We start from the raw sequence: 24,375 nt of genomic DNA on the forward strand, positions 1-24,375 counted from the left end.
TTTTTCAAGTACTTTAGGATATATGTCTTTTGCAACACTGGCAGCTGGATAGTTTCTCATATCCTCACTACTTTGTTCTCTCAGCAACAGTCCATATCTTAACATGTCTCGCAAAGTTGGTAATTCCGAAGGCAACATGTCTCTTCCACTTCCAATAAGGTTGCTCACATGTGTGAATGCTCCCTGCCTTGTTCTCTTCTTTGTAGTCATAGTGAAGCAGTTATCACTGGTTGTAGAAAGCAAAAAAGAAATCACATACCATTGTATAATCATAGAATCATAGAGTTGGAAGAGACCACAAGGGCCATCCAGTCCAACCCCCTGCCAAGCAGGAAACACAATCAAAGCATTCCTGACAGATGGCTGTTAAGCCTCCGCTTAAAGACCTCCAAAGAAGGAGACTCCACCACACTCCTTGGTAGCAAATTCCACTGCCGAACAGCTCTCACTGCCAGGAAGTTCTTCCTAATGTTTAGGTGCAATCTTCTTTCTTGTACTTTGAATCCATTGCTCCGTGTCCGCTTCTCTGGAGCAGCAGAAAACAACCTTTCTCCCTCCTCTAGATGACATCCTTTGATATATTTGAACATGGCTATCATATCACCCCTTAACCTTCTCTTCTCCAGGCTAAACATACCCAATATTAATAATACAGATAACTACATATTAATAATTAATAATATTAATATTAATAATACAGATAACTACAATACATATTTAACAGAACTACAATATCTTGTAATCAATTTTAGGCACTTATCAACATCTGTTTTCATGAAAATTTGGGAATAACATATACGTTTAAATGACAGAAAATTTTTTAAAAAATTAAAAAGTAGGAACTTTTCACATAGATATTTACCAAGCAAGACCTAAATATTTACGAGTAACCAAAATATATTTCAAATTACCTAATCATACCACAACTTTTTAACACCCCTCAAATCAGGATTTTTAAAAATGAAAAATTCAACACGCCCTACTGGGCAGCCCAAGACCTCCAGACACACAGCCCAGGCTTGCACCCTGGGTAGGTCACTTTGGTGCTGCTAACACCATGGCTTGGCTTCATTCCCGGAGGTGCACTCCATTGTTTCTCAAGACAGATGGATGGCAACAATATGGTTTTTTTATGTAACCCACCCTGGTACCTTAGGAAGAAGAAGAAGGGTGTGAAAGGAGATGATTTGGGAGGGGGGACTTACAGAAGATTGCAGGTAGTGAAGAAATGGCCTAAAACTGCCTCCTTCCATATTCCACTTGCAGTTGACTTGCATCGACGGTGTAGCACCCATTGGATACCACTCTTCATTGGATACCTCCACCTTCACTGGATACCTCCATCTTTCCCAACATCAGGGTCTTTTCTAGGGAGTCTTCTCTTCTCATGAGGTGGCCAGTACTTTGGCCACCTCATGAGAAGAGAAGACTCCCTAGAAAAGACCCTGATGTTGGAAAAGATGGAGGGCACAAGGAGAAGGGGACGACAGAGGATGAGATGGTTGGACAGTGTTCTCGAAGCGACTAGCATGAGTTTGGCCAAACTGCGGGAGGCAGTGAAAGATAGGCGTGCCTGGCGTGCTCTGGTCCATGGGGTCACGAAGAGTCAGACACGACTGAACAACAAAAATGTACTTTCTATATTTAAAACTCTTCTATTCCACCCTTTAAGATTTCTAGGGTAATAGCTAATAAAACAAAGAAAAAAACTGTGAAAGGCAGGGATAAAAACAATAATAATAAGGAGAAAATAGATTAAAAGGGTATTTTCCTGATCCCATGCATCCTATGCATGTTTACATGGGTAGAAGCTCATGGGTATTGTGCCCAGGTAAATTACTAGGATGATAGCCTAAAAGACAGGTGTGGGTGCCAGGTGAGTCCACTTGGGAACTCACCCTTTTTTTTACACCCACCTCACTTCATGTAGCAGAGGCAGCTGGAGGAGGGCCTTTGAAGAGTATTTCAGCATGTAGACAAGTAAAGGATTTTTTTTAAGGAATTAAAAGAAAAAACAATAAAAGCAACACAAATCAGAAGAGCAGTATAAAAGCAGTCAGCAGAGATAAAAGGTGTTTGCGTGGGGTGGAAATGATCTGAAAATGGCAAGGAGGGAACAAATTAAGATTTGGGTTTTAAAAAGCCATCCCAAATAAAGTGAATATTAATTCCTTTAAGATGCAAGGTGGGAACACGTGAGCAAGTAAAATAAATCCTTTACAGTTGCATAAAGCAGCTTTTCTGCTGCAGTTCTGCATTTGCAAGGTTAAATGCATATCTGAGTCTCTCTTTTAGGGCAAAAGAGTTTTGAGGAACAGTTGCAGAGCGCTTGTTCTGCACTCTTAAGTCACCCTTTCCCCTAAACTGCTTATCCCCAAGTAACTGGCAGATGGGGGGGTTGTGATAAGCAGTTGTACATAATATATTGTTCTGCCCTAGGTGCATGAGAAATACTCTTTATTATCCTGAATGCATCCCAGTATGTCCTAGTCGCATTGGTGGCACCGCATAGCAATTCACATTGAGGCCATATTTGCAGTCACCTGCTGGATTGTACCTATTATTCTGAAAGTGTACCCAATTAAGTAGTTGCTTTGAAGGATGAATCAAAGCTATAAAAGTGAGTCAGAAAGAAAGTCAAGAAAGATCGGCATTATACTCTCTCTTTAAAAAAAAAACATGCCTATCAGTGAGCAGCATAAATTGTAAAGCACAACTGATTGTTTTGGGTTAAATGTCATTTTAAGACAATGCATTAATCTTTATGAATTTATATTTATCAAATTTGTATCCCACCTTCCCTCTAGTGAGATGAGATGTATGTTGGGGTGGTGTTATTCCATGACCTCCCACAATTCCTCAGTGACATAGATTAGGCTGAGAGACGAAGATTAACCCAAAGCTACAGAGTTACCTTGATGTATAAGCCGTTATTGTAACCCGGGTCACTTGGTCCAGAACTTGGTCCACACTGCCTTACGCAACAAGATGGCTATATTTCACTGGCTGTGGGAAGAACAAAAACATGTTGAAACACCCCTACTCTTCTTGCCCAAGGGATAGGGTCATGTGGCCAGCATGACAAAGCCGCTTCTGGCAAACCAGAGCAGCGCACGGAAATGCCGTTTATCTTCCTACCGGAGCCGTACCTATTTATCTACTTGCACTTTGACGTGCTTTCAAACTGCTAGGTGGGCAGCAGCAGGGACCAAGCAACGGGAGCTCACCCCATCACGGGGATTCGAACCGCTGACCTTCCAATCAGCAAGCCCTAGGCTCTGTGGTTTAACCCACAGTACCACCCACATCCCCACAGTGACACGTACCAGCCTGTAAAATGTTTCTACTGGGCATCCTACTATCTTTCCCTATATGACAAAATTATATATAGCTATGACAATTGCTCTTTCTAGCCTGGGGCAGCTTGTATTCAGCATTACATTCATTCATTCACTACAAGCCCCAAACAACTGCAGTTTCTTGGAGGTAAGTGCTTAATTGCATCTCTCCTAGCCCAGTCATAACAACACACTGCATTTCTTACTATGGAAAAAAAGAAATAAGGCCAAATTAAAATGTTACTTCTTCGTTCATTCAGCCTTTATTGGCATAATTTAGACAATAAAATCATAGAAAGAAAGGAAAAAACCCATCCATAAAACATTGGTAATCCAGACATATTAATCACATAATATATATATAAAAGATGCTCAAATGCTTTACCCACTGAGCTATCTTGTTGCAGCTTGGACTCATGCAGGCAGTTTGTGCAACTCTTGTAAAACTAGTGGTATCTGAAGAAGTGTGCATGCACACGAAAGCTCATACCAAGAACAAACTTAGGTAGTTAGTCTCTAAGGTGCTACTGGAAGGAATTTTTTATTTTATTTTATTTTGACTATGGCAGACCAACACGGCTACCTACCTGTAGTGGTATATGGTTATTGTAAACAACAATACTTAGAAACATCATTCTGCACTACTTATAGGTTCTGGACCTTCTTGCATTTAGATTATTGTAGCTGTAAATATGGCTAAACAGCATGAGTTACTCGTCTATCTCAGTCACGAATGGCCATAGAAGGCAAACCAGCTGTAAGTGGAAGATTGGCACTACATGCCTCTGGTGCCCCTAGATGCAGACTATGGACCTGGTGCTTCAAGGAGTGTGCCACTCCTTCTTGAACCAATTGTTGATTGACTTCACAGACATGTGAATTGCCTTTCCAGATCACCTCCGTTTTAACAGAAATCTGTCTCAGTTTATAGGCTGTCACCCAGCCCGTTACTGCCCCCAGGCTCCAATTCAGCACCTGCACAGCCTCACCTGATTTAGATGACAAGCTAGGTCTCATGCACATATTGGTGACACCGCACTCCAGATCCAAAGATGACCTTAGCCAGGTGCTTCATATAGATATTAAAGAACATGGGGGACAAAATGGAACCTTTTGGCATCTAATAGTACTAGTGCCAAGTGGTCAAGCATAAGTTCTTCTTCTTCTTCTTCTTCTTCTTCTTCTTCTTCTTCTTCTTCTTCTTCTTCTAATGTCTCCCTGTGATTTTGATAGAGTTTCTATGCATAATCTCTTTCCAGATTGGGATTAGAGAGTTTTGTACAAATGGTTTGTACAAAAGTATTAGCCTGTTATGATACAGCCTTATTACCTTAAAAGAAACCTGACTTTCTTGGTTTTACTACCATTGGTCAACTTCACTGTAAGTCTTTGTCTCCATGAAGGAAAATATTTCCCTGTGTTGCTGTCCTGGGCAGTAATCCTACACCCATTAGGCATTTTAAATGCTCTTGATGTCAGAGAGTCAAGCAAGCTACCTGTGCAATGTTGTAGTCCTAGTTTGCACTGCATTTTCAATTGTTTGGCAGCACATTGATTTAATATCACGGAAGAGGATTAGCCAAAGCGTCTTGTAAAAAATATTTTCAATGGGTCTAGAGAGAATTCACACAAATCCAAACAGCCCAGAAATTACTACTATTGTTGATGGCTCAAAGGCATCTGAGGGTCCTAGGGGCTACGTTATTTGCCCCTTCTCTTATGCTGCTACGTTGACTATGAGTTAATACCTATTATTTCAAAGTGCATCACATTAGGGTTGCCATTGGCAGCAGTAACATTTTTGCATACGCATCAATTTGGCTCCAAGTGTAATATTTTGGCTGCCCTGCTGATGTGCCGGATATAACTTCTAAAAATGAAAGTTCATTTTCCATAGGTTGTAAGTTGTCCCTAGTGGGTTTCAGAGCCAAAAATGCTAATATTTTTCCAGACAATAATGAGCAGCAGTAGACAGTGCATTACCATTAGGAGCATTAGAAGAAAGTGTTTCAAAAATATGTTAGGGGAATAGGGTGGATGAGAAGATATGGTGTCGAAGCCCAATGAAAACGTAACATGCTCTTAGCAGCTTCACACTTTGCAAAGGTGCTTAACGTAAAATTACACCCATCAGTGTTGCAGTTTAGCATTATTCTCCATGTTTATCCATGATTGTTTCATATTTAAAGAACAGCAAAATATTGTGTTTTGTCAGCCAAGGACAATAATAGTTTAATAGTAATTTATTTTCCATTGCTACTGATAATACAACCAATCAACACGTTAAGTGGTGCCAACATTGGCATCTTGCTAAATAAATCTCTAGGCTTTGCGCTGCGAGTACATCTTTCAAAGATAAGTCAACAAGAGCAATCAGAGCAGAAAATTAGAATTTGGTATGTTAGAATTAAAATACAGCTAAACTAAAGTTTTAATTGGGGTGATCTAAAAGGGCACTTGATGTAATGATCTCTTTCATTTGTTACTAATTGTTTGTTCCTGATGAAGAAGAAACATGTACATGAATGTTGCTGATTGAGTAAAGATGGCAGTTGCCATAGCAGCTAGATTTTAATGTTCAACAAGAAGGGATCGTCAAAATGTAAAGGAGGTCTGCTTGTGAGCTTTTGCATTTACTGATACTTTTGCCATTTTTCTTGTTATAATACCACATTGTTTGAAATTATGATCTCAAAAGAGGTTACTTAAAGAACTAGACTACTGTGTACAGTGCGGCATTTAAACCAGAATGGTTTCTGTGTCTTTGTTATTCTGGAAGTAGAATCTCATTTACCTGCGGAGTGCTGAAGTGCTCTCTGGGATTTCTGACACAATTCTCTCCCCATCCTACTTGGGAAATGCCAGGGATTGAACCTGCATGCAAACTATGTCCTCTTCCATGGAATGATAGCTCCTCCACATAAAAGCTTGTGGCATGTTTCTATAAGTTTAATGTTTCTATTGACTATACAAATAAAAGTATCAAGAGGTTTTGTACTATTTCTGTTGTTTCCTTCTCCACAATGCTGCAACTGTGCTATGATGTGATAACATGTTCTAATGTACCAGCAGGTTACTATTGGGATTTTACATAGCTAACAAACATGGATTGGGTAGCTTGATATTTCAGAAGATTACTCCATTGAACTTTGTCTCCCAACAGGGCCTGTTGAAAGTTGCCATAGACAACGCTCGAGCTCAGGAGAAGCAAGTCCAGCTGGAAAAGACGGAGCTGAAAATGGAACTTTTCAGGGAACGAGAACTGAGGGAAACACTTGAAAAACAGTTGGCAGTGGAACAGAAGAACAGAGGTAACGATAATAGAAACATAATCATTTATGGGGTTCATGCATTATCTCAGTTTTCCAAAGGTGCCGTGCCACTATTCACATATGACTTACCTTAGTTCCCTTGCACATGAGTAACTGCCAATGATACAACATATGGTTTCATATAAAGACCCTCTTTATCTTTAAAAGGTTTCACACAGAAAATTACATTGCTTCAATGCTCAGTGCAAAAATTCCACTATAGGTTATAAGTGTAGAAATTTTCCTTGTCTTCCCCCCAGTCTTGACAGTAGCAAGGTCAAAAGGAATTCACAATGTTTCAGACAACATATCGTGAAAATGGATATTTATATTATTTGATGTAGGTCAATTTCAATTCGTTGGCTGTTTCCAAAACACATTTCTAAAAAGAGATATTCAAGTGATTCCTACTTAAATTTTATTATTCTACTTTAGGACCTGACATTTGGTAGTTGCACCTCATAGGTAAAGGGATAAAGTTGGTTTGGAATCATGACACCACAACTGGGGCTAGGTAATCTACATATCATATCTATCATATCTACTACTGTGGGCAGGAATCCCGTAAAAGAAATGGAGTGGCCCTCATAGTCAACAAAAGAGTGGCGAAAGCTGTACTGGGATGCAACTTCAAAAATGATAGAATGATCTCGATACGAATCCAAGGCAGTCCTTTTAACATCACAGTAATCCAAGTTTATGCACCAACTACCAGTGCTGAAGAAACCGAAATTGATCAATTCTATGAAGACTTACAACACCTTATAGAAATGACACCAAAGAAGGATGTTCTTCTCATTATAGGGGATTGGAATGCTAAAGTAGGAAGTCAAGAGATAAAAGGAACAACTGGCAAGTTTGGCCTTGGAGATCAAAATGAAGCAGGGCAAAGGCTAATAGAGTTCTGTCAAGAGAACAAGCTGGTCATCACAAACACTCTTTTCCAACAACACAAGAGACGACTCTACACATGGACATCACCAGATGGGCAACATCGAAATCAGATTGATTATATTCTCTGCAGCCAAAGATGGAGAAGCTCTATACACTCAGCAAAAACAAGACCTGGAGCTGACTGTGGCTCAGATCATCAGCTTCTTATAGCAAAATTCCAGCTTAAACTGAAGAAAGTAGGAAAAACCACTGGGCCAGTAAGATTCAATCTAAATCAAATTCCTTATGAATACACAGTTGAAGTGAAGAACAGGTTCAAGGATTTAGATTTGATGGATAGAGTACCTGAAGAACTGTGGATGGAGGCTCGTAACATTATACAGGAGACAGCAACGAAAACCATCCCAATGAAAAAGAAATGCAAGAAAGCAAAGTGGCTGACCAATGAGGCCTTACAAATAGCGGGGGAGAGAAGACAAGCAAAATGCGAAGGAGATCGTGAAAGATACAGGAAATTGAATGCAGATTTCCAAAGAATAGCAAGGAGAGACAAGAGGGCCTTTCTAAACGAGCAATGCAAAGAAATAGAGGAAAATAACAGAATGGGAAAAACCAGAGATTTATTCAAGAAAATTGGAGATATGAAAGGAACATTTCGTACAAAGATTACCACAATTAAGGACAAAAGTGGAAAGGACCTAACAGAAGCAGAAGACATCAAGAAGAGGTGGCAAGAATACACAGAGGAATTATACCAGAAAGATATGGAGGTCTCATACACCCCAGGAAATGTGGTTGCTGACCTTGAGCCAGACATCCTGGAGAGTGAAGTCAAATGGGCCTTAGAAAGCCTTGCTAACAACAAGGCCAGTGGAAGTGATGATATTCCAGCTGAACTATTTAAAATTTTAAAAGAGGATGCTGTTAAGGTGCTGCACTCAATATGCCAGCAAGTTTGGAAAACTCAGCAGTGGCCAGAGGATTGGAGAAGATCAGTCTACATCCCAATCCCAAAGAAGGGCAGTGCCAAAGAATGCTCCAACTACCGCACAATTGCACTCATTTCACACGCTAGCAAGGTTATGCTTAAAATTCTACAAGGCAGGCTTAAGCAGTATGTGGACCGAGAACTCCCAGAAGTGCAAGCTGGATTTCGAAGGGGCAGAGGAACCAGAGACCAAATTGCAAACATGCGCTGGATTATGGAGAAAGCCAGAGAGTTCCAGAAAAACATCTACTTCTGCTTCATTGATTATGCAAAAGCATTTGACTGTGTCGACCACAGCAAACTATGGCAAGTTCTTAAAGAAATGGGAGTGCCGGATCACCTCATTTGCCTCCTGAGAAATCTCTATGTGGGACAAGAAGCTACAGTTAGAACTGGATATGGAACAACTGATTGGTTCAAAATTGGGAAAGGAGTACGACAAGGCTGTATATTGTCTCCCTGCTTATTTAACTTATATGCAGAATACATCATGCGAAAGGCTGGACTGGATGAATCCCCAACCGGAATTAAGATTGCCGGAAAAAATATCAACAACCTCAGATATGCTGATGATACAACCTTGATGGCAGAAAGTGAGGAAGAATTAAAGAGCCTTTTAATGAGGGTGAAAGAGGAGAGCGCAAAATATGGTCTGAAGCTCAACATCAAAAAAACTAAGATCATGGCCACTGGTCCCATCACCTCCTGGCAAATAGAAGGGGAAGAAATGGAGGCAGTGAGAGATTTCACTTTCTTGGGTTCCATGATCACTGCAGATGGTGACAGCAGTCACGAAATCAGAAGACGCCTGCTTTTTGGGAGAAAAGCAATGACAAACCTAGACAGCATCTTAAAAAGCAAAGACATCACCTTGCCGACAAAGGTCCGTATAGTTAAAGCTATGGTTTTCCCAGTAGTAATGTACGGAAGTGAGAGCTGGACCATCAAGAAGGCTGATCGCCGTAGAATTGATGCTTTTGAATTATGGTGCTGGAGGAGACTCTTGAGAGTCCCGTGGACTGCAAGAAGATCAAACCTATCCATTCTCAAAGAAATCAGCCCTGAGTACTCACTAGAAGGACAGATCCTGAAGTTGAGGCTCCAGTACTTTGGCCACCTCATGAGAAGAGAAGACTCCCTAGAAAAGACCCTGATGTTGGGAAAGATGGAGGGCACAAGGAGAAGGGGACGACAGAGGATGAGATGGTTGGACAGTGTTCTCGAAGCTACTAACATGAGTTTGGCCAAACTGCGAGAGGCAGTGAAGGATAGGCGTGCCTGGCGTACTCTGGTCCATGGGGTCACGAAGAGTCGGACACGACTGAACGACTGAACAACAACAAATCTACATAAAGTTAATGACGAGCAGATTGACATCCCTGGGAAGATTTGTAATGAATCCAGGAGAACTGGATTAATTGCCCAGATGTTCACTGGACAACTGAAAATTAATCATTTCCCCTGGATTAATTATGAATCGGCCAGGCCCCTTTTGTGTCTGATGATATCATCAGGCACTCAAAAGGGACTTGGAGGCTTTCCTGGACTCTCGCTGACCAAATCAGGCCCCCCTCTTCCTTCTCCCTATTCATGTGTTCTCACAGGTGTTGTGGGCTTAGAAAGGAAAAGCACTGCTAGGGATGGTACAGGTTGTCAGGAGGCACCAAGAGTTCCTGCACATAGCGGTTGATTCTGGAGCAAAACCCAAATAAGAAATATTACACCACTCCTGAAAAAAAATGAGACTCTATAGGAAGGAAGTATTGCAGTTTGGGGAAGGCCTTACTACGTGCCCTTGCTGTTCAAATTGGGTTGTTACCTAGCATGGTCAAGAGAATACTCTTAGGTACCGTATATACTTGAGTATAAGCCTAGTTTTTCAGCACACTTTTTGTGCTTTAAAAGCTGCCCTCGGCTTATACTCAAGTCAACCATTCCTTAATAAGCGTACAAGAACGGCGGTTCTTTACTCTCCCCAGGCAGCTTGTTCCATTCCTGAACTGCTCACATAAATGCAAACTTTAGACCCCAGAAGGCAGAAAGCCTATCAGTTAAGGAAGTATTAAAACCCCACAGGTGCTCACTTTCCCTGGCTCCTGCTTAAACAGGACAGGATCCCAGCCTTCTCTGTATAACACAAGGGAACATTGCACTGTGGGTTAAACCACAGAGCCCTAGGGCTTGCTGATCAGAAGAATGGCAGTTCAAAACCCTGCGATGGGGTGAGCTCCACAGCAGCAAAGGAGGAAGAGGAAGGAGCAGCCCAAAGGGCTGCTTTGGGCTGCTCGTTCCTCCTCTACCACAGTGGCAAAGGTGAACCGGCTTATACTTGAGTCAATAAGCTTTCCCACATTTTTGTGGGGAAATTAGGAGCCTTGGCTTATATTTGGGTCGGCTTATACTCGAGTATATACGGTGATCTTAAAAGCAAATTGAGGTTACAGAGCAGAAACCCTGTGTTGATGAACATAACTCTTTGTTAAACCTCATTCACCATTTTTTAAATAGTTCCAATCTGCTGCTGACATTTAGTAGACCCCCTTTAAAGATCACGATAAATTTCAAAATGATTCTAGTTTAAAAGGGGAAAATAGGTTTTAGTAGTATCACATTCCAAAAACATGCTGTAGTTTAACAACAACAACAACAACAACAACAACAACAACAACAACAACAACAACAACAAAAACCAAACAAAAACAACCCACTATTGGGATGCATTGGTCCTCACAATGTTAACAAAAGGGAAAGCAAAAGAGAAATAACAACAACAAAAAAGAGGAGTGGATTATGAAAATATTGGAATATGCGGAGTTAGATAAAATGACAGGGAGAGTTAGAGAACAGCGAGATCAGAAAATTATTGAGGATTGGAGAAAATTGGTAAATTATTTGAAGAAAAATACACAATTAAGTACGTTAGTAGGATTACAGGAGGCTTTGTAGTAAAGAATAAATATTGTTGTATGATGAAATAAGCAATGATTATGTTAGTTATGAATATCAAAGCAATAATATATGGAATAAATATAAAAACAAAGGTGGAAATTTTTGGAAACCATATGGAAGGCTTGAGGGAAGTCCTGGCCTAAGGAGGCCAAAAGACAGAATGTTCAACAAGTAATAAACTGTAAATATATTGTGTGTTTGTAAAACTGAATAAAAAAGATTATAAAACAACAACAACAACAACAAAATGCCTAGGTGAAATACTGGGCTCATAGCAAATAATGGAAGGGGGTCCAGTGTACCCCAATACCTTAAAAAGATTCTCTCCCCCACCCCCAGTAACATTAGAAATAAATCAGTGCACTTGTAAGGCAGCTCAGGACTTCTAAGAAAACCATGGGGCTTCTCAGTTTATCACCTGTCCAACATGGATGGTAAGTCACACTTGGTCTGTATGTTAGGGGATTGAAATTACGCTGTTATCCACTGCGTCTTGGAAGTTTGGTCTGACGGAATCAATCCTTCACTGCAGTGATGGGGCTCCTATTAAAATTTTCTGCCCTTGGAGACGGCTTCCAAAATGCTCCTGAATGCTTGGGGGGGGGGCGAGGAGGTCCTGCAGTTCTACCAAGGGCCTAATTATGCTATGGAATGGCAAAGCATGGTAGGGCATAGACCCAATTGCACACTCTCTGACATTGTGGAGCCCCAGCGGCCCCTAGATTTACCGGAGAGCTACAGGCAATGAAACAGGTGCAGAGATAGCTGGCGCACAAGCGATACGAGTCTTGTTGCAATAGTGACTGAACATGCATAAGAACACATAATCCTGCCTACTGCATGGTGGGAAAGCTGGCAGAGAAGTCCTACTTTGTCACCTCCATTGCTCCCTCAGGTAGCCATTTAGTGGAGGTTTTCCAAGTGATAAGAGGGATAAGAGTCTTGAAGCCCCCGGGGGCCCACTGGATGGTTTGGCAAGGCACTTTGAGAACAAAAACACCCATTTCCAGGTAGACTTGAGTGCTGCAGTTGATACAGTGTCTATCACCATGTCCAGTGCACCATCATGTCTGATATTGTGGCATCAGTTTCAGTTACTAATGCCAGAGGATGTGGACATGGCTCCTGCAGCTGTGCAGCCTACTCCACGTTCTCTCAGCCAATGTCCATCACAGCTGGTTTGTGTCAGCTGTGAAGGGTTTACTGGCTGGATCCAGGGTGTGGTGAATGCTTTGCTTTGTGATGAGGTGGTCCCTGATCCCTTGAAGGAGGTGGTGGTTTTTGCCAGAGATTTTTTGCCAACTATCACTCAGTCACCAATATACTTTTTGGGGGGGGGGGGGAGTTGGTCATTTCACCTGCAGTTACTGTTGAATCATTCTAGGTTGGCTTCAGGATCAGTTTTAGAACAGAATGAGGCCACTCCTGCTTGTGGGGTTAGTTTCAGTCACTAGCATTGGGTGACCGTGTCTCTTATCTGCTGGCACAGGGAGGTGCGACAGGGTACAATTTTCCTCCCCTGTACTATGTAATGTCCAGATAAAGCTGCAGGGAGAATTCATCAGGAGATTTGGGATGCCCAACTTGTATTTCTCTGCAATATCTGATTTGGGAAAGGCCTTGTATATATTCTAAGCCAGTGCTTGGATGCACTCACAGACAGTTACAAAATCCTGACAAGATGGAATTGTGTACAGCTCTGCCTGGGGTTGCACATTTTCTGAAGGAGCAGGTGCATAGTTTGGGGGCTGCTCATAGGTCCACCACCATCAGTAGAGGCCCAGGTGAACTCAGAAGATAAGAATGCTCATTACCAGATTCAGTTGGTGTGGCATTCACAACTGTTGCTGGACAGAGATGCCCTTGCCAAGATGTCATAGAGTGAAAACTTCACAATTAAACTACCTCAATGTGCTATATGTTAGGGGCTACCCTTGTGTTTAGATGCTGCAGCTAGTGTGAAATGCAGTTATTAGGGTGCTTAGGACTCAGCTAAACAGCTGCAAATAAAACCTTTTAAATGTGTTGTAAAGTGCAATACAGTTGTACCTCAGGTTAATTACTTAATTGGTTCCGGTTCACTGTACGCAACCCGGAAAACGCGCGAGCGGCAGGTTACACTTCTGGGTTACGGGAGTTCATAACCTGAAAAGTACGCAACCCGAAGTGTACGTAACCTGAGGTACGACTGTATACAAATGTGACACTAGAGGAAAACAGTGAGCTATGTCAAATTCAATGTATTTTTCAAAATATATATTTTTTAAAAGCATTTTCACAGCTCTCTGTGTTGAAAGAACTGCACTGGCTCCCTGTGAGCTAATGAGCCAGGTTCAAAGTTTTGTTGACATCTAAATCCCTAACCAACCTGGGACCAGGATATTTGGTGGACTGTTACACAACAAGCTGATCTTCCAAGGAGAACCTGCTGGTTGTCCCATGACCACAGGATTGTCACATGGTGACAGCACAGAAGCAGGTCTTGAAGATGTAGAGACAGACACCTCTACTTCTATGTTTATCAAAGAGAAGGGGGGAAATCTACTCCAGTGCTCTTAAAGTGTTATAACCAGATTTTTTTAAAAAAAGGAATTTATGATGCTAAAGTTTTCCCTCTTTTATTTTTAGAAATTGCTGGAGACCCCAGTTACCTTAGGCATATGGTAGTTCCACTTACTGATTCATATCAATAGGGCTCCCCCTCCCGCCAATATTTCAAATAGCTACTAGGGTCCACCTAATTACAACTGAAAGGCTAAATAGAGCTTTTCTCCTTAAATCGGTTTTGATGCTACTGACCAAAGTATTATGAATATTATGATGATGCATGACCAAAGTAAGCAAACAAAACACCCCCAAAATTAAAGTATTTTGGCACCCTAGCAGATCAGCTCAGTGAAGCCGCCTTCCAGGTAAACCTGTTAAGGATTGATACGTTGGGCTTATAAGCAAACAGCTGAGCTAATGAACTAGTAGTAAAACTTCATGTGCTTTGAACAGCACGGGAACCTTATATAGGGGCATATATACCCTAAGCTGCTTACGAGTTATGCTTCGTGACATGTTTACTTGTCTCATTTCCTTTGATTTCCATTTCCATCCTCTAATTAGTGACTGTTTTGACTGTAGAGTCTGCTGTGATTGTAGTAAAACTAGCATCGTATTTCTGAAGTGGTTAGGTGCACAGCAAAACATTACTTTCTGTAGCTGTGAAATCCACAGCCCTAGCTACAAAGGATAAGCTACAACAAACACATAATTCAGAAAGCAACCTGCGCTTTCTTTGTATTCATTTAGGTTGTTAACAGTGTGGTCATAATAAAACATGAAAGCACAGAGCTGCTCAAGGTGATTCGAACTCACATTTGAAATATAATAAGTACCTTGTTTGTTTGCCGTATGAATGCTGTTCCTGGCATGGTAGGAATTGCTTTCTGGCTTCACACACGTTCTTAAAATGGTTTTGCACCACAAGGACCTCTGGTGTTGGTGCATCTTTAAAAGAGCCCTTATTTTATAAATTCCATCTTCACTGCTGTTCAACCATACATCTGCCTGATGTTTGACTTGACAATGAGCACTGTCCTGCTGTAGATGTCAGCTTGATCTACGCTCTCCTCCTGCCTGCTAGAGGGACGGGAGCAGAGGGCAAGATTGGGAGCTAATGACAGTTGCCCAAAGAGGAGGAGGATGAAGGTTGAAAGTGGAAAGTTAATAGGCTTGGGTACCTCGGAAGGAATTCAAACATGTCACAGCTGAAGAGGAATTTCCGAAAGATTACAGGGGCTTGTTTATCCCAGTAGTTTATGCAGATCCAGGACGGAAAATCACCGTGAACTTACTGGAATGCTTCCAGGAGTGAAGCAGTCTGTCACCTGAGCTCAGCTCCATTGCAAACTCCACCTTGTGGAAGAGAAAAGAACAAGCAGCGATGAACACAAAAGGAAACATTATTAACCTGCGAGGAGCTTGCATAATTGAGAAACAAAAATGGCAAGCAGGTGAAAGTGTTTGGAAAGGCAGGTTTCAGATGAGGTGTTCATATCAGGTGACGCTATGCAGTGTTTTGAAATTCATACATTGCTGCGTGGGTTTTTAAACAAATCCTTTCTTACCTGCTCATTAAAACTGCTTTAAGCCACCGACACCAACCCTAAAGAGGTGGATGGGTGTTTCTGCTTGCATGGATTACAACTTTAGCAGAATGCCATGTAATAATATAATGTCAATCCAGGGAAGATATGGCTCATTATAACTTTTTTTCTGGTGTAGAGAATTGGACCATGAAAATTGATCTAAGTGAACTATTAATAAATGATGAGTACATATATGTAATATTTTATATTTAGTATTGTCGTAGCTATTAAGAATCTAAAGTAAATAAAAGTGTTAAAGTCAATGTTTTGGGGTTGAACTTGAATAGATTTTTTTTTCCATGACAGCAATAATTCAGAAAAGGTTAAAGAAGGAAAAGAAAGCCAAGAGGAAATTGCAGGAAGCACTTGAATTTGAAACAAAGAGACGAGAACAAGCGGAACAGACACTGAAACAGGCAGCTTCCACAGATAATCTCAGGGTCCTAAATGGTAAGAAGCCCCCTTTTTGCATTTGTTAGACTAATGCATGGTTCAAGTAGTATGAGGGGGAAAGGTCATATTGGAAAGAGAGTTGGTGGTTAGTTCCTCCCAACTGCAATAGAGAAAAAATAGCAAGCGTTTTTTTCCTCTGTATTGCAATTTTTTATTTCTATATTATGGGGGAGGGGGGATTAAACCAGATTATTTTATTAAATTAAATGCTTTGAGGTGTCAGCTCTCTGTTATTGACTCTGCTTTAAACATCTATTTCTCATTAATCTTGCTCATTGAAAAATTATTGTGCTGGCATCCAGTCATTGTTCAACATTAAAAACAGGGCAAAGGTTGATTGTATTTTAATTCAGGACTGGAGTAACAGGTTGTAAAAAAGGGGCTTTGAGACTCAAGTGAAATATGTGTCAGCCTTATACCTTTTTGTGCTTTTAGACTCTCTGACCCCAGAGATAGAAGCTGACCGCAGTGGGGGCAGAACAGATGCTGAAAGGACAATACAAGGTAGGAATTTGCAAAAGGCTATAAATCTAGATCTTACCATATTAGTTTTTCCTCTGCTCTAGCCCGCTATTCAAGCATGCAGCCTACCATCTGGGCCACATCAAAACAAGTTCATACAAGGTCAAGTTCATCTGGCTTTTTTTTTTACAGAAGAGAATTCATTTTGCACTGATAGATTTCCTTTAAATTAGCGGGTCATTTCTGTTTATATAATGCAATTAAAGATGAATAATTAATTTGCAGAGCTGCATTTAGTGTGGCTAAGATGAATGTATGTTCAGAGTGTTTGCCACCACATCTTTATGAAAAAGACTGCTTTTTCAGTAAAGGTAGAAACAACAACAACAACCTGGCTTAACCAGGTAGGTAATCTTCAAGACGCAAACATTACAGCTCAATGACTGGGAAATACTTGGCAATTATCTCAAGGGGGGGGGGGGGCAGGCAGAGTTTTTATGTAACAGATCCAAGGAAATAAACAGCAAACTATGATCCTATACCTCAATAAGTGTCATTTAATTAATTAGTTCTTACATATAACTGATGGTACAACTGCACCCATATTTGCAAAATACTCCATGGCTAATTATTTCAAGAGATGGATAGATAAATACATTGATAGCAAACACACACAAAATTAATAAAGAGCAAATTCTGAAGGTTGCATTTATTTCATTCTATTTGTGGTTGCTGATGTGCTTACATGAATACTGAGCAGCAAAAAATAGCATTTATTTTCAATTTTAAATGAAGGTACATTCTTCAAAGACAAGACTAAAATGATTAGCTGAAGTAATCTCTCTGAGATGCCTTTCGTTTGCATTTTAAAGTCAATCACTCTAAAAATTTCATTTGCTGTCTTTTAGCCTGCTATTGAATCTCATATCCTAGCTCCTCTAAGGTGTTTTGCCTGCCATTGTACTATAGGAAAATATTCAAAAAGATAATAAGCAACACATTTATTAAATGCATGTCAAAAAAAGAGGGTACAGGAAGCTTGTTTTCACACACCAGGAAACTCAACCCAAGAGATGCCATGAATTATTTTGTGAGGTGTGAACTCAATAAAGAAGCAGCGGCAGTACTTAGGTAATGAGTGATCACGGATTGGACTATGTAGACTACAAAATCCGAAGTGAGCATAACTTAACTACCTGCTTGTCTACCTAATTGGTGTCTTATTGCCTGAATTCCAGAAAATTTATAAATAACTGTATTAGCTCAATGACTCTTCATTAAAAAAAAAAATCTATTGTGTCTGAATGCTCAAAGGACATTATTATTATTATTATTATTATTCTTTCCCCTCACATCTGGCTGGGTTTCCCCAGCCACTCTGGGCAGCTTACAGCATACAGGTGAAACTCCAAAAAATAGAATATAGTAATTCAACTTAAAAGGTGAAACTAATATATGAGATAGACTCATGACATGCAAAGCGAGAGATGTCAAGCCTTTATTTGTTATAATTGTGATAATTATGGCGTACAGCTGATGAGAACCCCAAATTAACAATCCCAACTTTGGGGTTTTCATCAGCTGTACACGATAATCATCACAATTATAACAAATAAAGGCTTGACATATCTCGCTTTGCATGTCATGAGTCTATCTCATATATTAAACTCCAGTAGCTAATGAAAACAGTTGCTTGCATCAATGGACTTTTCCACGATATTCTAATTTTTCGAGTTTCACCTGTATATATAAAAACATAATAAAACATCAAACATTAAAAACTTCCCACTATAGGGCTGCCTTCAGATGTCTTCTAAAAGTTGTGTGTTCCTTTCTGTCCTTGACGTATGAAGGGAGGACGTTCCACAGGGAGGGAATATCATCTCATGGACTTTGTTTCTTGTTCTCCTGCTCCAGGAAAAAAAAAGGTTTGGCCACATTTCAACAAAGAATTAAGCATATTGAAATCCATTGACCCCAATCCAGAGAGTGTTAGTCATTCTTTGGTCCCACTGAAATCAGAAGGAATTAACTTGTCTCGGTGATTCAGGTGGAACTTAAGCACAAATAACATGCTTTGGTTGTAACTCTTGTGTTTCACTAAGAGTTTTTAAAAATGTCTAAAATACACACACCATTTACAGCAGTTTTGAATTAATTCCCAGTTTAGTTATATTTCCTCTCTGTGTGATGCTCCCTACTTGAAGCCATCTTCACAGACAACCCCTAAGCATGTTACTGCAGAACCAAATTCAGAGTGGTGTAGTTATATCTCTGACTAGTACTGAGCAGACAGACTTGGATTTAAATCCTCATTGGGCCATGAAGCCAACTAGTTGACCTTGGGCTAGTCATTATCTCTAAGACTAATCCACCTCACATCCACCTCACATGGGGCCATTGTGAGGATAAGAGGGAGAACCATATGCACTTTGACAAGCAGCATCAGTGAATATGCTACTCTCCGACCCTTGACATTGGAAGGATGCTTGGGAGATACCTGACCACATCAGATAGATTTGAAAATGACCTCATGCGTTCTTCTAGGTTATTATAATCTAGGAGGCTAGGTAGAAAAGAGCTTCCATCATCTCTTTGTCATAAATATATTCAGCATGGAATAATGGGACATGTATGTTATTTCTCTTGGCTATACATAAATCAGAGTGCTGATAGGACAGCTGCCTATTTACCAAGAGTCATTAATCTTTTGGTTCTGAAATACTGAGTGTGTTAGGGAAGCTTGTCAAAATGAAGGAGGCTTTTCCTTGCCAGTAGGTCTTAAAGATTAGGGGAGTTCACAGGGAAGAAAATGTTCCTTCAGACACTAAAGACCTAGGTTTTAGCGATTTAAAGTTCGTGTTCAACCCCTTGAACTAGAAGCAGTTGTGAACAGCTAGCCAGTGGAAATAAGCTGAGGCAAAGCGGGTTTGATATGATGCCTGGGTCCAGTTCCTGTCTGGAAACAGGCTGCTGTGTTGTGCTGCAGTTGCTGATTCTAGAGATTGCCCCATAAAGAGCACAGAAAAATAAATCAAAACAGGATGTGTTGACGCTTTTGTCGCATTAGGATTAAGTTTGACTGTAGCTATCCTCCTGCAAACTTCATTTTAACGGGTACATATAGAGCATTACTTAATGTGCCACCCCTTATAGGCAATTGATTGGCTACTGTGAGATACAGGATACTCGACTAGATATTCTTTGGGTCTGTCCCTGCAGAGATCATCTTATGTACTTAACAGGCCACTGCAGCATTTTGATTTATGCGTTTTCTAATAGCCTGAAAGTTTAAATTCTATTGAGCATTTGTACTGAAGTTGATGCAAGCAGTGACGTGTGCAAGTCTAATTTCTACAACATCGTATAACAGGCAAAGGAAGCAACTCCTTCCATAATGGCTGATTAGATGGCATAGAAAAAGGTCACTGCCCTTTGTTGGGAGGTAGATGGCACCATGCAGATAGCCAACTTCATGTCTGGGGACATACCCAGATACCAGCATAATGACACCAGTTATACCACCAGGCCAGGAAAAGACTCTTTCCTCCAAATCCTAGGAGCTGGGAAAGTAAATATTATATACAGAGGGGAGGTTCCATAATCCTGAAGTCAGGTGATATAACCAAGTAATGTCTCAGAAGCCTCTGTGCTTCAGAACCTTAATCTAGAAGTTGGGCATTTAGTCCATGCTGTGGAATACTCTTCCAGCAGAGATTCAGCCGGCATCCTCACTTTAAGGTGTCTCTTGAACACGCTGTCTCTTGAACACGTTGTTACCAACAGGCTCTTCAGTTGTTTAAATTTTTCGTTAAAGTTTGACCAATCTTTTTTTTTTTTACTTCTCATTTTAAATTGTTTGTATGGTATCCTATGTTTTATCGTACCTGCATATATTATTGTACGCTGCCTTGATATTTTGTATGAGTGTGTGGTTTATAAATACTTCAGTTAAAAAAAAAAAGATGGGGGACTACTAATTTCAGGAGACTTTGTGTTTCTGACATTCTTCTCCTCCAGTTGTTCTGCCGCTGCACTACACTGAAACATGGTCCGGCTTAGCATTTTGTCCAGACTTGGCCTTGTGGCTTATCTTTCCTAGACAAACCATGAGCTGTAAACCATAGGACCAAGCTTGATTACAGCTCATGTTTTGTCTGGGGAGAAGTAAACTATGAGCCCAGATTTGGACAACGTGCTAAGCCAAACCATGGGTTAGCTCAATGCAGAGCAGCAGCAAAATCACTGGAGGAGAATCAACCTCCTCTTGGGGAGCCTGGGCATTGCTTGCTCACCCTAAGTCAAGATTGCTTAGCATTATATGTCACTGAAAGCTAAATAATACTGAACAATTTAAGTGGTGTCATTTAACTGAAATTTGATGTAATATGAATTATTCGGCCCACAATTTAAACCCTGACAGAGTTATTCTCTTTGTCCCAACTACATGAGAAGGAGTGGAAAGCAAATAGCTTGGCCAGCTTTTGCCAACTTCAGTGAATCAATGAGTTTTAGGTGTACGTACTGTACTATTCCTGGTACAAGGAGGAGAGGACTATGTTTTAGACAGTTTGGTTAGAAGCTGTTAAGAGAGGTTTAAACCAAACTTTGCCAGGAGCTTCCACTAGCAGACATAAGAATTGCTCAAATAAATCTTCAGCCACTTGACTGAAAGAGTAAACGGAATTGTTTTCTAAACGGATTTGCAGTCCTTTTAATCTATTATTAAACAAGTCTAATGAGTATAATAGTCTGAGTAAATGAGCATTTGTTTGTGTGCAATTCTTCTGCAACATACTTGTCTTATAGTTGAAAGCTTCCCTCTCTTTCCTTTTAAAATAAATTAATAAAACTGACAGTGATATTTATATTGTACAAAGAAACATACTCTAGTTTTGAAAAAGAAAAAGTTTATACGGAACAAATATGCTTAGCAAACCTGACAACCGATAGCCTTTATAATCGCAAATAGGCTGCCTGATAGCTGCTCAGTTTGGATTGTCTTATTACATCTCTTATTTGGAAAAAAAGCATAGTATTCACAACCTAAGTGGGAGTCTCTCTATCTTCATGGCAGCAACCTTGTTATACAAGCAAAACTTAGCCATCTCACAGAGAAAGCTGAAGATCTTAGCATTCAAATGTTATTTTAAAATAAAGGCAAGTAACTACCAAACTGTGTGTTCCTGTGTACTGGAAATGGCTTGGCCAGTGAAGCAGAGCTGCAGCAATAGCCTCCCATCAGCATCATTTGCCAGAAGTGGGAGGACCAAGGTGGTGGCAAGGTCTGGGATTCATGGGCCCACCAGTGAAGCAAACCTGGCACTCCTACATCAGTATGCCCATGCAGCTCAAACCTTCCCCTGCACCTCCCAGCTCCTGGTAAGATGCAGTGATTCCACTGCCTGGAGGCTATTACTGAAACTCTACCCTACCCTGATGCGCTTCATTTTCAAAAACTAGTACTTAGGGGTGTAACAGCACCCCTAGTGGCCGTTCACTTTCAGGAGGACCTATCTTATCACCAAATAGCAGCAGCCAGCCACCAGCATGAATGGACGGCTGCTTCAACCAGTGACTTATTTTCTGAGTATGCATGATTAGGATTCCACTGCTAGTCCTTTGATATAACAAATAGTCATCTATCAGAGAGATCTGAAATGCAAATAATTTGAAGGGTCAACCATCCCACTCTAAAGTGGCCATGCTCATACATTCTTAACAACTTTTGAAGCTCAATAATTCACATCAGGTTCCATGTCTCAAGTGCAAAGATGCAAAAAGAGAACAGGTGAGCTGAATTGTAAGTATCCATCCCCCCTTTAACAAAAACAACAATAGTCATTGATTAATTAATGTATAAAATATTTGTAGACCACCCCTTATAAAATACAATCAGGGTACTGTACAACACATTTCAGGAGCTCCAGTTGGATCTTGAGGTTTCGCAACCCAAAGTTTACATTACCCGAGGGTAACGTAAGCCGAGGTGCTAGTGTGTGTGTGTGTGTGTGTGTGTGTGTGTGTGTGTGTGTATAAAACATACTTTTAATATTAGGTGGCAATTATATAATGAACTATGAGTTTATCAAAGGGAAGGCAAGAGGGTACATTGAACAAAATGTTACTCTGAACTCAGATTTTTAATGATTTGACTCCCTGCTTTGATGGATATTAGGACTCTGGGAAAAGAGGATTTATAAGGCCATAAAATGTAGATGAGATAAACAGTAACACTCATTGTTAAGTTTCCTTTGCTTCTCACCAAGAAAGGGGGGCCCCTTTGGAGGAAATCACAGTGTGCCTTAACGCTAGACCTCTGATCTTTGTTTCATATTTGAAGGCTTCAGTTTCTCCTTATAGTCTCTGTGGGCCTTGACATCCTTTCGCCAGCCCATCATAAGACTTCTTTAGCTGCAGCAGAACCAACTAATGCAGGGGTCCTAGAATTGTAGAGTTGGAAGGGATCCCAAGGCTCATCTAGTCCAACCTCCTGCAATGCAGGAATCACCAACTCCCGCAAAATGATGCTGTTGTCTGACAACAGTATTCCCCAGTACAGTGGTACCTCTTGTTACATTTGCTTCAGGTTACATACGCTTCAGGTTACATACTCCGCTAACCCAAAAATAACGTTTCAGGTTAAGAACTTTGCTGCAGGATAAGAACAGAAATCGTGCTCTGGTGGCACAGCGGCAGCAGGAGGTCCCATTGGCTAAAGTGGTGCTTCAAGTTAAGAACAGTTTCAGGTTAAGAACGGACCTCTGGAACAAATTTAGTACATAACCAGAGGTACCACTGTACCAGGGAAAATAGACAAAATGGCCAAGCCACACTCCCCATACAGATGCTGACCACATATTCTCTCTCTCTCTCTCTCTCTCTCTCTCCCCCCCTCCCTCCCACCCACCCCACATACTCATCTTCCTCTCTCTCTGCCCAAGAGAAAGCAACCCTCCCTCCAAAAAACGTCCCTTGAAAGGTCAAAAGAATTGACTGCTGCCAGCTTCATGGGACTGGTAGGCAGCAAAGCTGAGTAAATGGGGCAAGCCCTGCAGCTCTGAGTGAGGAATTGTAGCTCTTCTCTAGAAAACGTTATTTGTATTAATTCTAGCAGCTGCCTTACACTTACCTGTTTTGTTTTGGGGCTATGTTGAATGCTTTTAAAAGGTTCAGAATGGAGACAGAAACTAATAGCACAGTCTATGGCCTTTAAACAGTTTCTGATTTGTCTGTCTCTTTTATAATTGATACCCAAATAGTCAGTAGGAAAACATGCACTAATTATGTACTCTCATATACTGATTCCCCCCCCCCTCAACCAAGAATAAACAGTGGAATTCTACCGCAGTGCACAGAAACTAAACAATAATAAATTTGCTTCCTGTCGCTTGGCACTGAACTCCGGTATTTTGGCAGCTTTTCAGCCCAAGCTAATCAATTAAAGACAACTTTGATTAAGTTAAACAAAAGGTGGTATTGATTGCCGGCAGTAACCTATAAATAGGCTATTGTTTCATAGTGTTCATAGGTCATTGTTAGCTACACCTTTAAACTAGACAGTCATTCTATTTATCACCTAAGAAAGCAAAGTTAAAGCATGCTAACGTAGTCATTTCACTTTCTTTCAAAATAATTTCTAAAGTTACAGACACAAATGTTTCACAGTTAGCCCAACCTGCATCTTGTTTCATAACTTGGCTTTCCTGGAGACACATGAAATGAAATAACTTCTCATTTCGCTTCTTCGGAAATAAATGATTAATCTACTGAATGCTTTTTTTCAAACATGGTATTCTTAAACAATTTTCAGATTTTCAAATAACCAACGTGTAAAATGAATG

The 24,375-nt window shown here is 40.6% G+C and overlaps 1 protein-coding gene across 7 annotated transcripts in view; it reads left to right on the top strand.

Annotated features, from left to right (window-relative positions):
- The window catches only part of DACH1 (dachshund family transcription factor 1), a 355,264-nt gene that overhangs the window by 306,713 nt on the left and 24,176 nt on the right, over positions 1–24,375 (top strand). For all 7 annotated transcript variants that reach the window (XM_033147985.1, XM_033147981.1, XM_033147982.1 and 4 more), the window contains 3 exons: positions 6,502–6,649; positions 15,923–16,066; positions 16,505–16,573. In XM_033147985.1, the coding sequence (XP_033003876.1) occupies positions 6,502–6,649; positions 15,923–16,066; positions 16,505–16,573 (361 nt within the window). The remainder of the gene's footprint in view (positions 1–6,501; positions 6,650–15,922; positions 16,067–16,504; positions 16,574–24,375) is intronic.

The sequence above is a fragment of the Lacerta agilis genome, chromosome 4 (assembly GCF_009819535.1).
Source record: "Lacerta agilis isolate rLacAgi1 chromosome 4, rLacAgi1.pri, whole genome shotgun sequence".
NCBI classification, from domain to species: Eukaryota; Metazoa; Chordata; class Lepidosauria; order Squamata; family Lacertidae; genus Lacerta; species Lacerta agilis.